The sequence below is a fragment of the Squalius cephalus genome (genome assembly GCF_949319135.1).
Source record: "Squalius cephalus genome assembly, chromosome: 8".
NCBI classification, from domain to species: Eukaryota; Metazoa; Chordata; class Actinopteri; order Cypriniformes; family Leuciscidae; genus Squalius; species Squalius cephalus.
This window is the reverse complement of record NC_137129.1, coordinates 9,961,028-9,978,641: the sequence shown is the minus strand read 5'-3', so window position 1 is coordinate 9,978,641 and position 17,614 is coordinate 9,961,028. Positions and strand designations below refer to the sequence as shown.

Genomic DNA, 17,614 nt, shown 5'->3' with positions numbered 1-17,614 from the left:
TTCTTGGTTCATACACTGATTTCCTAAACTTACATTTCAATATTAAGGATGCATCTTCAACACTTCTGCTCCAGTCATTGCTATAGTCATACGTATACCAGTAGTACTGGTTACTGTTTCTGACTCATTCATGACTGACATAAAAGCTATGAGACACAATGATGCCAAACACAGGGCGGGTCAAGTATCAGGGGTTCATTATTGTTTCTGTGTATAACATACCCACAGTCAGTCTTTCGGTATGTACGCTCAGTAAACAGAAGAACAAATGCACACTCAGACATTTGAGATCATGAAAATGGCCTATTATGCAAAAGAAAGAGCCAGCTTTATTGGTACACCAACATTCTCTAAGGCACATTCTAACCAAATATCGATAACCGGAACAGCTTGGCACTTTGTACAAAAAAAAAAAAAAAACATGATGGGAGGTTTAAAATTATTTAAAAAAATGAAAGTAACACACTCTTTGAATGTGTTATTCAGTATAATATAATTTTATAGTATATGATTTGCAAACGTAACCATGCACTCACCTTTAACTAACATAGCTCAACTATCATTACATTACATTTATAGTTGGTGATACAAATTAATCTCCATTTAAAACACTCTTAAATACAGTTAAGGAATGTCATTGTCTGGATATGCTGTGGATATTAGTCAAAATGGCAATGAAATTTTATTTTAATGCTCATCATCAGTCACTTCCTCCAAATCATCCTCATCTTCATCATCCTCTTCCTCATCCTCGTCTTCTTCATCATCCCTTTTCCTCTGTCTGCTAGAAGTTCTTGACTACACCAGAAGAAAAATCTTTCAATCGTAGTTTTTGGGATTTTAATGCAACTTGCATAAAAATAAGATTTTTCCACCAAGAAATATGCACATATGACAGTGTTGAAAAATGGAAAATCTTATTCCTGAAGTAAAAGCATATTAAGCTGTTTTACGTTGTGTATCATTTTGGGGTACCTGTATTGAAGTAGAAGTTTTCTTTGAATAAATGCATTCACATTATCCATATAATTAACAATTGAAGTCATTTTAACCGTAATATAGAGCTGCACAATTCTGTATAAATTGAGAAGCACAAACAGAGATCATGATTCTCTCATGACTCTGAATAGACAACTTACGAATAGACAACTTAATAAAGGTTCTGACAAAATGTTAATGACTACAGCCTATTTAAAAAAATATTGAATTAATTTGAATTGAATTCAGTTTGATTCAATGACTCATAAATACTTCACTTGTTTCACTACTGGATGAATCAACGTTTTTGAACGAATCTCTTGAATAAATGATTCAATGACAAATACATTTTTTACAGTCACGTGTTGCCACCTACTGGCGTAACCATTTAGGGTGATAAAATGGTAAAATAAATTAATGTAAAATATCACAAACAAAACAAAGCAACTTGAATTATTCTGTCTATATGTTAACTCAAACTCTCCTGCCACCTAGCTTTAAAGGTCACATGACCATAAACATTAAAATTACCTTGAAGTGACCATCGCATATACCCTTTGCTAACGGACTTTTGGAAGGGCCTTTCGTGAAGGGATTCAGGTGTTCACTTTCGTTAGGAAATTGATTGCATGCAATGTTGATTAATTGATTAATTGATGCAATTGATCAATGTTTAATTGATTAGTGTTTATTTGAAGCGTCAAGCTACTTTCAAAAGGTGATTTACTTCTGATCGCTACTGTAGACATGGGTGTTTATATCCAATCTATAAACTTTTATCCCCATACTTCTGTAATCATTTGAATGTAACACAAAAGTAATGATACTGTGTGGTTGAAAAGACTGTTTGTAAAGCTGTCAAACCGCTCTCTGTAGTTCAGTGGCAGCGCCAACTCAGATTTGAATGTTCTGCTGTGATCGTACTTGTCAAAGCTTTAATAGATATAGCCGTGTCGTTGTCATTTAGGAATAAGTTGTGTGGGTGTGTGAATCGAGATTGCAATCTTTTAACGATTAATCATGCACCTCTACTGTAATACGTAATGCATCCAAAGATTTTTTTTGTCAACACTTGACCTATTCATACTAACACTTTCTATTGTAAATGTAAATGTAAATATAAGATACGGGGAAGCACTTACCTGCATTGTTCCTGATTTACTCATTGATGTACCAGTTCGATTCAGGGACAGTTTAGAATTGGCACGAACTATTTCTAACCGTGACTGGTAATCAGGGGGGTGCAGTGAATTTCGAAATACCTGTCAAGACAAAAAAAAAAACAAAGGGTTGACTGTAGACTGCTCTTCATATGGACCACCAATAACCTAATGCCATCTCACTCACCCGCCACATAATAAAACAACAATGAGAACAGTCCAGCTCAAACAAGAATATATTAAGAAGAGAAATAGGTCAACACAAACTAATACCACATACTGTGTTGTAGCAACAGAGAAACATGTAATTTAGATAGGGAAAAAAACATTTACACACTCTGTCCTGGTGAGGGTGTGCCAATAAACATTGTCACCTCAACTTTATTAACTGCAGTTAAATATTACAGGAAGAATATTTATGACCCATCTTTATATGCTTTAGTTGTGTCTTCATAAAACTGTCACCATGTGCCAATATATGACTATAACAATTTTCCACATACAATTACAGGCAAAGTTCACACAAGAACAAGGAAACATTTCCCTTTAAAAAGTCCCTTATGAAATAATATTCATGTGATACTCTCACCGGCGGCAAGTCAAGGAAATATTAACAAACTCAGTCTTGAACATAAAATTAGTTTTGGCACGCCAAACTATGAATTCATAAATAAATGCATTAGCCACACTGCGAACATTCCACAGCTGACTGCACACGCTTCGCAAGATGCCTCTCCGGTTCTTTTACGTATCAGGATTGGAGGGGGCCTTACACCCCAGCAACTAGAGCTTTCATCATTATGACAGCAGGGGGATCTCAGGAGGAGAAAGAGTATAATTTGATTAGACATTAAGACAGACAAGCTCAAAACAGCAGGACCACCAGAGCAGAGCTGGTGTAGAGCGCTCACCTCTAGGTCTCCTTCTTCATCTACATTCTGAATGTCCTGGTAAGCACATGTGTAAATTTCCAACGCCTTGGCATGGAACGCCATCTCCACCGTCACAAATTCACCCAAAATTTTCTGCAATTGGAAACATACACTCATTTCTCTGAAGTAGCACTGGAAGATTTGATGTATAGAAACTTCACTGTAATTAAATATAAATTATATTTATAATTAATATACACAATTGTTCAAAAGTTTGGGTTCGGTAATATTTTATAACATTTTTGAAAGAAATCTCTTAATCTTGCCAAGGCTGCATATATTTAATCAAAACTTAAGTAAAACGATTAATATTCTGAATTAATATTACAATTTAAAATAACTGTTTTCTATTTCAATATATTTTGTGTGATGGCAAAGCTGAATTTTCAGCATCATTACTTAATGTGTCACATGATCCTTCAGAAATCATTCTAGTATGATGATTTGATGCTCAAGAAACATTTCTTATTATCAGTGATGAAAACTGCTTAATATTTCTGTGGAAACCATTTTTCAGGATTCTTTGATGAATAAAAAGTTCAAAAGTTCAGCATTTAATTGAAATATGAAATATTTTGTAATATTATAAATGTATTCACTGATACATTTGATTAATTTAATGCGTCCTTGCTGAATAAAAGTATTTATTTCTTTATTTCTAAAAAAAACTAACCCCAAACTTTTGAATGGTAGTGGGTTTAATTTTTCTGAGATTTTTAAAGAAATAAGCAACCGTGCAGTCTGAAGGACCTTAATATCACGAATCTTCTGCTTTTCAAAGTCATCTATTGTCTCCTCCAGCTGGCGAGTCGTGCGTGTGGCATCCATTGTGGCTCTCTGAAGTTCACTCTCAGCCTTTCGTCACACAACCGAAAATAAAACGTAAAGCACAAAGAGTTCCAAGCAGCAGACATAAATGGATGTGAGTCTATCAGCTAACTGAGACGATTTGAACTAGCACAATGAGAAGTTTCGCATCAAGTTAAGTATGTGCGAAGATTTAGTTAAACAAAGATGGTGCAGTAAGTCAGTCTTTTAAGTAAATCTTTTAAGAAAAAGAGCCAATCGCCAATTGGTAAAGTAATTGAGTCACTGCAGCTGCCGTTAGAAGCTCTGGTGCGCAGCACTTAGGACTGCGCATATGCATTGGCTGATTTATGATTGAGCATTTAGAAACAACATTTATGAGACAGTTGTTGTCAGATTTCATTGGTGATTTCAAACATGAATTTTTGAAATAGCTGCCCAAGAGGCGTTTAAAAGATGGGCGCTGAGTGAAATGATTTGCCTGAAAGGGACTTTGGTATGTGTGACATTTTAGAACCAGGCTGAATTGAACCTACTTGGTTATAATTAAGCTAAATAAAAGTAGTTTCAAGATATTACAGTGTGTTGCACACAAGACCCACCTGTGACTGAGAAAGGCTGTTAAGGTATTATCTGTAATTCTGTGGTTTACAACAAATATCTTTATATGGCATTAAAATGTCAAGAGTAAAGGTCCTTGCACACTGAGTCCGAAATTCGCGTCCGAAATTTTTGCACGTTAAAAAATAAATACGACCTCACATTGTGTCAATCACGTTTACACACTGCTTTCAAAACTTTCCTCCGTCATACATTTTTTTGGATCGGGTTCGATTTTCTGCGTTCTTCGCATCCGTAGCAAGCATTTTGAGAGATTTTTTGACAATTCAGAGCCACCGAATGACGAATACGAAAAAATGCATTCGAAAATTTCGGACTCAGTGTGCAAGGACCTTAACTGACGATTCATGTTAATTAATAAAGTTGTATTAAAATCTATGTAAAAAAATTAACACATTTCATTAAATCCCCAGAACCTGTATACAAATATTCGATTAAAATAAATTCAAGCTTATTTACAGAATGCTTATAATAAGTATTGTTTCAAAGCAGCTTACATGAAGCAACCAGAGATAAGTGTATCAAAGTAATGTCCAAATGGCAGTAATATACAGCTATACTATAGCATGGTATGCGGTTAGTTAACTACATGCATTCAGTTTAGCAAACACAACTAACATGTTAGGCAGCAATTACAACTTGTGCTCGTAATTATTACAATACAATGACAATATTGCAATATTAAAGGTACAGTAAGCGATTTCTGAGAAACACTATTGCTATTTGAAATCAAGCCAAACAAACACCACACCCTTCATTGCTCCACCCCCAAAATGCACAAACACACAATGCAAGAGTGCATGTCTCTTTATCATAGCTGAAGTGAAACAAAAAATTAACACACAGTACACAAGAGTATACAAGAAAGTAGGGGTGGGGGATATCTCGATATTTACGATATATCGAGATATTTTTTAAACTCGATATGGATTTTGACATATCGTATATATCGATATATTGTTTATATTTAATTCTGATTTCGCCACTTTGCTTGTTTGCCTTCTCTGTGCTGTGCTCGCCCCCGCCCTCCTCCGCCTCCTTGCTTTTGTTCCCCCTCCCCTCGCGTGTTGTCTCATTCAACCAAGTCCCCCGAGTCCGGTCAGGCACATCAATCTTTCCCCGCCCAGCGAGTGCTTGAAGTGCGTCAGAAACAGCGCGCGCGCGATCAGTTGTTGTTGGTAATTTTTTGTGTAACGTCGCCTCTCGCCGTATTGCTTTTGTTTGAGGGCGCTTAACACACTCACACTTAACATGCTCCCCTGTAGAAACGGGCCTGGCAGCTCGCGCCAGGTCTAGACACGGTGAAAGTTTCCTGATTGTGACGGATGGCCGAATTTACATGACACATTATAAATTAGCATTAGCCTACCTATTCTGCTATAGATACAGTGCCAAAAAGAAGAGGATAAAGGTGGATAAAGACAGAGTTAAAGTGATGTAATGAATGAACAGTTTATCTAATTGCATAGTAGTAAGATACTGTAATTTAATGGCAGTTATTTTTACCTTAAACTTTATGCTAGCAGTTGTTCTGAGTTCTCCAGAGGCCCCAGACAGTGTGATTTTGTAACAATCATGTCAATTTTTAGATGCATTAGTATCACTTTTTTTTTTTATTAATGTTTTACTCTACAGTTGTGCAGTTTTTGGGGGATATATGGCATTTTTTTATTTATTTGCCAAAATTAGTAATGATATTTCTATACAGGTTTATTTAAAATAGTGCAATATGTATTATTTCTTCCTTTATTTTACAGTTAAATTATTATTTTTGGATACATTTGTATATATATATTTTTTTTTTTTAAATGTCGCAGAAACACTTTGTTCCTACATGAACTGCCTACCTATTTGCACTTCAATAAAAAAAGACTTTGTGGTATTTGGCATATTTGTTTTTGCAGTAGTTTTTGGGGGGTTATTTTTCCTGTAAAGATATCGAGATATATATCGTATATCGAGATATAGCGAAATATATCGAGATATATTTTTTGCTCCATATCGCCCAGCCCTACAAGAAAGTGTTTGTTGTTAATCGCCAGCAGCACACCAGCTCCAGACAAACAATGACCCTCAAAACTGTCCTGTTACTATAGCTAACATCACAACAACAGCATACCTTAGTTCTGTGAAACATAGCAAAACCAATGTTACTCACATATGTTTTCATAAATTGTTTTCACACAGCTTTTCTAATATTAACGCGGGTCTTAAAGCTCTTGCCTGATCACAACCAGAACTTTTTCCACCAGTGATATTCCTCTGACCTTTTCATTTTTGCAATGTCTCTCAGCCATCTCTCTTTCTAGTCTTTCTTTAAAGGGGACCTATTATGCCCATTTTCACAAGATGTAAAATAAGTCTCTGATGTCCCCAGAGTGTGTATGTGAAGTTTTAGCTCAAAATACCCAACAGATCATTTTTTACAGCATGTTTAAATTGTCACTTTTTGGTGCTCAGAAAAACGCGCTGTTTTAGTGTGTGCCCTTTAAATGCAAATAAGCTGCTGCTGCACGGCACAGGGGGCGGAGCTTCACGAGCTTGCGCTCAGTCTCAGGACAATTTCATCTCACAGAATGATGATAATATCAGAAACTCTCAGTAACGGTGTTCATTTCGACCCGGAGTCGGACAATAATGCCTACAGAGTCAGAGTGCTGTATGGAGATGGAACAGGTATAGTTTAGTTTAATTACGGTTATAACATATTTGTCATTTGCTTGTATGTATCCACTATTAATAGCCTACAAGTCTGCTGTTTCGGACCAGGTCCGAATGATGATCAAAAATATACTGATGAATTTAATCAAGTTTATTGTACATCACACAAAAGATGAAGCGTCAGCTTTACTCCAGAAAATCACCGTAAGAGCTGAGTAAACACAGTATAAGAAGTGCGCAAGTACATAAACAAATTTCGGTAAAGTTGAGTGAGCATTTTCTTTGAAAACAAAATAATTCCACCTCGTCTTCAGCGGCTGCCTCAGATTTCGGGAGTAAATAGAGAGAGCTATGTGGATTAATACATCCAGCCACACAACACATACAATGCTTGGGAGACATTCTCGTCAGTGCAGCACTGGCGGATGTGTACAACTCGCTGTGAACTCGATCAGGGCGGGTCTATGTTAACTTAAAACGGCAGTGTCTGTCAACACTCGTGGACGGGGCCTGTGGCTTTAGGGACGTCACTAAAGCCGCATTCTGAAAACAGGTCGTTGGGAGACACTGCTTATGATTTATGGGGATTAATAAAATTATCACTATTGGGTGGTTGTGTACACACACTGCCAACACACATTTATGTCCAAACAGCATGCAAAAGTGAATTTTGCAAATAAAGTTGCAAAAAAAAAAAAAAAAAAAAAAAAAGTGAATTTTGCATAATAGGTCCCCTTTAAATCTCCCTCTTGCTCACGCTCTCTCCTCCCCATCATGAGTGGACACGCCCCCTTCTGCTGATTGGCTACAAGTGTGTTGTGGTGCTCAGTCCGATCCACTTTCAACAGCGTTTCTCAGAAATCACTAACTGCAGCTCTAAAATAATTTCTAAAAGTTTTGTGTATCGATCCAAAATATGCAGCGATATATGCAGGCATTCTGAATTATATAGGGTTAAACTTTCAATTTATACTTTGTAACTTGCATATGGCCAAAAAACCCTAAGTCTACCTCAGTATTCACTTCAAATGTCACTTTTTTTATGTATTAATTAATTTACTTATCTTACACAATAATGACTTAACATATCCTTACTTTGGGTCTTTCTAAGCAAATATTTTGTATGTAATTAAATCTTTTCTTTTTTTATTTATTATTTATTAATCTACAAGGTCATTTGACTAATAACCGTTGACATCTGTACTACTCTTTCAGTTCACAGCTATGTAGTTCCAGTGAAAGAAGAAATCATAACATCTGATTGTAAGGATACAATGATCTGTCTGTCCGACGGGTTTCTCTGCCTCGTTCTTTCAAGCTGCTGCATCTGTTTGGACTCTCTGTTCCTTGCAGTCTGCGTCTGCTTCAGGTCCTCCTGTAGATAAATTGCATAAAATCACAAAAGGTTGGTGAGAACAGAGCACTCTAGTTCTTAGGTTTCGACCTGTGACAACAGTCACTGTACATCATGCTAACTCAGAATGTGATGCAATGCTGCCCTCATGAGATCATTGAAATAAGGTCATTTTTATATTTTAACTATAAAGTATCCACTTCATCACTGAAGGGTTTATGAAGAAAACCTTACCCTTTTTGTTTTCACAATATTCCCATATGCTTTCAAAGGCTCTATAACTTTCACTTCCAGCCTCTCCACCTGTGAACAATAGTATGTTTGCAAATTAGTATGACACAAATATGCTAAAAATATATTTTCGTGGTTTAAACACACCTCTGCTTGCCGGTAGTCCTGAATCTTGGCCAGTTGATCTGCAAAATTCTTCAATCCACATTTTAGGTTTGGTGTCTCTGTGTCAGCATAAAGGCCGATTTCTTTGACCAGGAGGTCGGCTTTGTCCCGCAATCGTGCAGATTTACGGACGTAAGCAGCAAACAGTTGGCATAGATCTCCAAAGTGCTTCTCTACATTGGTGATGTTGTCCTGAATCTGCTTGGTCTGGATGTCTCTGTAATGTACGTGCAACATAGAAAAATTAAGAATCTGAAAGAGGGAATTTTGTTAGGATAAACCTGTAGACTATAGGTTTTGCCCATCATCAACATGTTAAATGGGTTATAAGATTTACTCTGCAAGAGAGCAAAAGTCCGCATATCAAGACTATTAGTGTGTTTAATATAAGTTACCAGAGATACAGTCTCTTCAAACAAGAGATATTTAAAACAAGCTGTTTTTTTTGTAGTATCCTGCTTATATCTAAAACAAAATCCCAGCACCATTTATTAAGGTAAAAATATTGTAATACAAAACTAAACAGTAATATCTATATAATACTCTATTATAAAGTTATCACGTCATATATACATTTTTTGAAAAAAAAAAAAAAATCTTCGAAATGTGCAAACATGCCAAACTGTTAACAATTTTTTCATTTCGGTTACACAGATAATTATGCAGTTCTTGTTTTAATATATTGATACAAGTTGTGCTTTTGCAGTTAGCCTATATAGTCATTTACACAATAACGCCCGCTAGCAAATGGACTAACGTTACTGCTTGTAATATCATTTAGCTTAGCTAGCTAGTTAGCTTCACAAATCCTAACAAATCTGGACAACTTTTACCTCGCTCTTGCATCAGGAGTGCGGCTCATGATGACTCGAAACCAATATCGATTTTTTTCATTAAAGATATAACGTTAACCTCAAGCGAAAATAATCATGAGGTATTTAAACTGCTAAAAACAGTGTTGTGCTAATGCTTATGTTGCAGCAGGAAATCTGGATGAACGCCGTGCCGTTACCATGGAGCTAAAATGCGCCCTCTACTGGTAAACAAAACAAAACAGAACAAAAAATAAACAATAAATAAAAACTTTATCCTCCTGGGACCCAGGAATAGACTTTTGTCCACTGTAGTGGACATTATATTTTAGTGAATTTCTCTGACACCATACATGTCACATGTCACAACCTGGGTGTCCTGTAAAGAGCACTTTCTTTACAGGGCTTTTCAGAGACACCAAATGTTTGGAGGTTTCACCATGAAAACAACTTCTCCTTGGTCTTTAAACATGTCTGACATTAATTTAGTGATCAAATGTAGCACTCTTATGGAAATATGATAATAGAATATAGTAATTAAAATTTAAATCTGACTACTTTTCAAATTGTATTTCATAAACCAACATCTCAGGAAAACGTTATGGGGTTTCAAAAAAAAAAAAAATTACTGTCTGTTACAGTAAAGGGCATTGATTTCATACATGTCCACTGTAGAGGACATCAGGACTTAAATCATGTTTATCAGGCATTTTGTGAGACACAACAAGTGAATATGGAAATAAATTATACATCAATATTCCTATGAAATATTAGAAATTATTATTAAAATGTTGCTAATTATTACTCCAATTATTACACTTCATTAAATATTGCTCCAAGAACACATTAATGTGCAAATTAGATAAAGTGTATAGATACATTGCATTGAATGGGAATATTTATGGCCATTTTACCCACATATTGGATAAAGTAAAACGGTGTATCAATTCATTCCGTTATATCTTTCATAACATAGTTGAGAATCATCTTTATACAAATTTTGGTTAAAAAAATCCTGAAACCACAAAATTTATTGGTGATTGAAAAGAAAAAAAATCCCATTGTTTTTGCCTATATAATTTCATGTCATTTTATTTTTTAAACAACTGAGTCCTGGTGTCCACTACAGAGGACATAGCATAACATATTAATAATTTTTTTTACCATTTGTTTCTTATGCTCTAGACAATGTGATGGCATGAAAAAAACCTAAATAATAAAAAAAAAAATTCTGGGTCTCAGGAGGATATATAAAAAAAAAATACAAAAAAGCTCCACCAAATTTGGCTTAGAAGATTGCATAGCCTAGCTCTAGGTGTATTAGCCTACAAATTGTTCCACTTCCAACAACATGAAATGAAGGTTTTATGTTTTTAAAATGGTTTAAGAATGTAAAATTAGCAGACGTTTATATTTGCTTCATAATACGATTTTTAATATTCACTATATGAGAACTGATTCGTCAAGAGCATACATCCAATAATGTGATAATATTAAAGGGATAGTTCACCCAAATCTGTCATCATTTAATCACTCTCAAGTTGTTCCAAACCTATAAGTTTCTTTCTTTTGCTGAACACAAAAGAAGATATTTTGAAGAATGTTGGTAATCAAACAGTTGACGGTAGCCATTGACTACCCAAAAATGGGTACCGTCAACTGTCTGGTTACCAACATTCTTCAAAATATCTTCTTTTGTGTTTAGCAGAAGAAAGAAATTCATACAGGTTTGGAACAATATGAGGGTGAGTAAATGATGGGTGAACCATCCATTTAATTCTCTTTCAGGTTTTGAGACTATAAGATGAAAACTCCTTATGTAAAATATGATTAGGCCTATTATAACCCATGAGATGGCATTTTTCTTCTCCTAGCTTAAATTTTTAATGTATTGCCCTCTGTGAATTGATTTGACCATCATGTCAACAGCAATATGGAAGCACAAAATCATCTGCTGGATTTGCTTTCTTTTTTTACTATGAATAAAGCAATTTGACTTTAATTCCCCTCTTAACAGACACATATGGCATACTTTAGCGATTTTATTGGGTTTGTAACATTGCCAAAAGAAGGCTTCATGATCATTGAAAGTAATGGGAATTCATTGTGATGTGCTCATGAATGTCACCAGCTGCTGTGTCTGCGCCTCTGTGGAGAATGTCCAAAAACCTTCATTATCATGCTTAATCATCCATGGAATTGATCCCACTGTAACAGATTGCTTGTGTAAAACACGTTGCATTTAGCTGTGTGCACTGTGCATTCCACTGTGAGTCCTATTTAAGAAACCTTAAAGGGATAGTTCACCCAAAAATGAACATTTTGTCATCATTTACTCAGCCTTGTGTTGTTCCAAATGTAAAACTAACATATGACATGGTTTATAAACATATGATTTGGTTTAGTCCTAATTTGCTGAAGAGACTCGGTCGCTTTATTTGATGAACAGATTTAATTTAGGCTTTTATTCACATAAACATTGATCAGTGAACATAAAACAGAAGCTCATCCGAACTTGCTTGATGCGCGAGAACAAACCTCATTGGTTCTTGCGGAAGCTCAAACGTGCTGCGTAACATGAGAATGAACCTCATTGGTTCACAAGTTAGGCGAAAATGCTTGAGCTTTCGTTTACCAGAACTGATGTGTATGTTGATGAATGTTTATATGTGAATAAAAGCCTAAATTTAATAGTGTATAAAGCGATTGTGTCTCTTCAGAACATTTGGACTAAACCACTCAATTCATATGGATAAATTTTACAATCTCTTAATGAACTTTTTGAAGCGTCAAAGTGGTAGTTGCGTAGTTTTCAATGGAGGGAGAGAAATCAGATTTTATTAAAAATATCTTCATTTTGTGTTCTGAAGATTAACGAAATTCTTACGGGTTTGGAATGACATGAGGATGAGCAATTAATGACATAATTTTCCTTTTTGGGTGAACTAACCTTTTGAAATGGTCTCTTACATTATTTTCGATCATTGACTGACTGTGTTTACATGAACTAGAATTATGCTTTGGTCAAATTCTGACTTTCAATGCCATGCACCAACAGATGGCATATAGCCTAGGCTAATGCATGCAGCTATTAATCTGAATTTTTGTGCATGTAAAAGCACGCATACATACACTGTAGCTGAATATTCATTAATCTGATCATGTCCAAAAGTGTAGCACCAGTAAAATTACACACAACCAGTTTAATCACATTTTGCAGGTATTATGCAATTTTTCAGTAGTGAAGCTATTTTATCGATTGCCAATTTTTCTTGGCAATATTTCACCAATAAACAGCCTACATGAGTACAGTTATCTCTGTATGATGTTCAGAATCAGTACAGGTCCAATTCAGGAATGAATGACCATGCGATATAATTCATCATCAAGTTGAATCAAGCGGCGCGATTCCAGCGTAAATGACTCGTTCAACTCTACTGACTCACTCATTAAACTGAATCAACTCAGGGCTGTTCTCCAAACTGAGACAACTTGGCGCGTTGGGCTATAGGCCTGCCTAGTGAACGCTAAATAGTTCAATGTCCCACCATGTGTTTGGACAGTCATTAACATAAATATGTGGAAAATATGTAATTATTCTGCAGTCCGAAGATAAGCACTTTCCACGTCGAGGACATCCAACATAAAAATATATTCAGGTAAGGTGACAAGTGCACTCCTAACATGACGTAGCCTACCACACAATAGCCTACACTGAGGGGTTGGAGGTGCATTGATATATAATGTGCTAATGTCACATTTTATGATTTTTAAAAATCATATTAGGCTACTTATAAGTTTGAAAGCTATTTTCGAGTAGTATCCTGGATTGCCCAATGGTGTCCAAACAAATAGGTCAAAATAATACACGTAATAAATTGCAAAAGCTAGTCAGTATTTGGACTGTGCTGATTACATAGAAATATTTTAACAGGCGTGAAACATGTTCAAATTTTTTTTCAGAATAAAAAACCTTATCAATTAGAATGACACTTAATTTTTTAAAACGGATGCTCAAGCAAACAGGGTCATTGTATGATAACCATTGTTTAATCACAGCAACGAAAGTATTTTTTTTATCACAATAGCTAGACCATATATGGCATTTTTACCATATCAAAATCATATCAAAAAGACCATATCAAAATCATTTTTTAAAAATAATTTTGATTACAAACCACTTATTAACCATAATATAAAGCAGTTATGTCGGTAATAGTTTTAGTCTATGCAGGGGAGTGAAGTAATTATAGTTATTTTCCGCTAGATGGCAGGCAAATTCTTTCTTACCACACTTATAATTCTGCTTGCATGGATGAAAAAAAAAAAAATATTTTTTAATATATATATATATATATATATATATATATATATATATATATATATATATATATATATATATATATATATATGTAGGCTATATATATACTTAAAAGTGTGTTTTCTATAAAATGCATGTATTATTTCTACTATGAGGTGATTTTCGAGTGATTATGTATGAGTGCATGAATTAAATCAAATGGGATTAGATTGCAGGTTTAAAGCGTACATTACCGTTTATATGATGCATTCATTAGAAGTGAGGAACGAACAGATGTTTAGAACACAGCTTTCCTCTTTCCCCTCAGATCTTAAGTCTTCACCTTGTGGAAGTTGCCCTCAGCCCCCCAAAAAACACTGCATTGTTTGTCTAGTGTATTCATTTGTTCTGGAAGATTGTGTCCTCTTAGAGACAGAGTCTGACTTTCTTAAGGAACAGATGGTGTTATTACAAAAACACCAATTAGCAGGAAGTGGGTTGCATCAACACAGCTCTCTGAGCATCGCGTTGGTGGCCGTCTGTGCCGCGCTGACAGGTTATGTCAGAAAGGAGTGTTCCCGCTGAACAGATTGGGAATGACATATGTCAGGAGCTTTGGCTGTCTAGGGCCCAGCGAGAGAGGTATCGGGGCCTTTGAGCATTGCCCTTCTTGCTTGCAGGTGAGACCTCATCAGTGTTGTGTTCTCTAAGGGTGTCAAGTCATCTCTACGGTCCCTACACCCCACCAATCACCGGCAGGAGCGTGTCCGCATGCCTGCCTGCTTCTGTCATTATGCGCTCTGTGGTGTCTGTCAGCAGCTACATCAAATTAGACAAAACCTTCTGCTGATTACTACTTCATTCTGCTCTCATTTAAAATGCAAGACCCATCTTATGCTGATGCTTTTGGTCTGCTCTGCATGATGTCAATTCTTTTAGAAGAATGCAATAGTTTCATTAACATACAAACAATACCCTCTTAGAAATCATTCCATCATTGTATATTTAATTCTGACTCGTATTATGATTGCATATCTGTCCCAAGATATCTTCTTTAACATCTTTAAATGTGGTGCGGCTCTTTAAAGGCAACGTGAAATGAAAGTTGCGATATTCTTTTCTACCCTATTATGACGCATATCCAAGTGAAATGGCTTGTCGAACAAGAAAACATTTTTTGGGTGGAACTTGATGTTGTCCATCTGGAATTCGTTAAATCTTTGTGATTTGCTATTGCTGGGATCTCATGTGAGTGACAAGTTATTTTGATTGAAGGTTACGAAGGTACTACATAAAAGAATAACAATGTGCATGGATAGATCATTTATAATAAATACTGCAATATTTCGTAAAGAAATAAGAATGGTCAGTTTTGATTTCATGGTGATTTAAAGTCTGTTTTATGAATGTAGAGATGCATATGCACAAACTAAAAGTAGGGGAGAAATTTGTTACTCCCCATTTTTGAAAGTTAAAGTCGTGACTCGTGACTATAAAAACGTTATTGGACATTTCCGTTGTTATTGCCCTGGAAAAAAGATTCAATACATTGAACAGAGGTTGATCATTTTGTTGTGGGCAAGTTGACACAATATATGGTGTAAGTTGGGACCTAAAAAATGGGAACATGGCCTCTAAGGGGATATGGTAATGGAAAAGGGAAAAACAATCGAAAAATTGTATTTCGATGCTTTCATTTATGCTCATAAAATGCTTGTGTTCCCCTAAGAAACCTTGCGTTCACTTGCTAAAATTGTACGTTCCCCGAAGAAATGTTGTGCTCATGTACTGTATGTGCAAAACCATTGAAATATTTTTTGCATATTATTTCCATAAACAGTTTAGCATTCACTGGCAATACTTTTGCGTTCCTCCAAGAAACGTTGCGTTTGCTTGCAAAACCTTTGTGTTCCCACAAGATATTTGGTGTTCTCTTTCGCAAAAACATTGAAATATAATTTTCCTTCCATCTCACATTATTTCGATCAACATTTTCGCATTCGCTCACACGTATTCATCCTTATATCCATTTAATGACGTTTTTTAAAGCTACATTTCAGCGTTTATAAGCAAAATACAGAGAGAGTGGTTTATTGTGTTCCCTAATTGAAAATGCAACCACATTAGAATTTAGCTTGGAAGAAAACTCACGAAACACTTTTGAACTTTACTTTGAGGAAAAACATTTATGCAACTGGACTATAGATATGTAAAAAGTTGCCCCAGTACTTTATACATAGTAGCATGAAGACTATGCATCAGCTCTTATTCTTAATGTCTTTTGAGGCATTGCACAGCATATATCATGTACACTTAGTTACTTGTCTTGGTAATTGGCACTTGCATGATGCGATCCATTACTGTAAGTAGTGAGAGTAGGAAAGAAAGTACTTCCCAAGAACATTAATGTGCAGGTAAATTAACAAGTGCACATGCATTAGGCCAAAGTTGAATCAGCCATGTAATTCTCTTCATACCGTTAAAATTGATTGTACCTTTAAGCCCACTCCACAGAAGTGTCATGCTTGTATAATTTATTTATCCCACATTTAATATTAATAGCAATCTTTATTGTGCTCGAGCATTCAGCCAGAATCCCCACCCTGCGTTTTTACCTTAATGCATCTCCGAGCCGGTGATACTGCCAGACTGCGGCCATCACACAGACGCAAACAACTGAGTACATCTTTACTGCACGTTAACCTCTTCACTGTAATAGACTGCCCCTCCTAAACACACAATATCTATCACTTCCCTAGAGAGGTCGTTTTGGAGAGCTTCCAGAACTTCTTGCTTTACCGGCTAATTGAGGATGACTTCAGACTCTAGAAACACTGCTCAATCCTGTGGGGTTTAGTGTGTGTGTGTGTGTGTGTGTGTGAGGTATAGTGGCATGAGCAATAGATCCAATGTGTATTAATAAGTCAACTTGAGATGCATAATTATTACTGTATTTCTCTTTTGCAGTGCAAAAACTGTCCTTGTGTCATCAATATGCAAATGGCTGAAATCGCCAAGAGTGCAGCTTTGTTTCCCTGAAGTGCATTCTTTAGAAACTGTTAGCATAATTGATTCTCAGCACTGCAATAAAACTGGTCATTTTGTGAGGCTTCTGAGCCCCATGGGTATGCAGTTGGAGTTCATGGAGTAACTTCCAGCATTAATCATTAAGAAGTGTCCGTGCCTGATAGACAGCGCTCGGCCCCCTGAGATGCACACTCACCGTACTATTCCAATAATTGATGTGTGTGTAATAACAGCACGACAGCGGTTCGATTGACCGTCGTCCTTACCGAATGTTTTCCGATAAAGACTGACTTAAGAGGTTATATCTGAGATTTACCCTCTTTTCAGTGTTCGATACATCGTTTCAGAAGCATCAAATACATGCTTGTAGTTAAACTTTCAAAGTGCTTTCATTGTAGAAGAGATGCACAATATATCGGCACCATATCGGTAATAGAGATTGTATTTTAATTTATCGATATTGATCAATATTGAACATTTAGTTGTGTAGGCCTATGCTAATTTCCTCTACTTTTACATTTAGGTTGTCTTTGCCATCTATCTAATGCTCATATCATCTTAGAAAT

The 17,614-nt window shown here is 35.8% G+C and overlaps 1 protein-coding gene across 1 annotated transcript; it reads right to left on the bottom strand.

Moving 5' to 3' along the window:
* Positions 1–306: 306 nt before the first annotated feature.
* Positions 307–9,934, bottom strand: cibar1 (CBY1 interacting BAR domain containing 1). Its single transcript, XM_079878800.1, has 10 exons — positions 9,743–9,934; positions 8,892–9,126; positions 8,748–8,816; positions 8,433–8,534; positions 4,457–4,485; positions 4,164–4,203; positions 3,821–3,925; positions 3,050–3,163; positions 2,121–2,240; positions 307–798 (listed from the first exon to the last, which is right to left on the bottom strand). Exons 1-10 carry the CDS (start codon positions 9,769–9,771, stop codon positions 688–690), a joined length of 954 nt encoding a protein of 317 aa, XP_079734926.1. The 5' UTR covers positions 9,772–9,934; the 3' UTR covers positions 307–687.
* Positions 9,935–17,614: the final 7,680 nt, after the last annotated feature.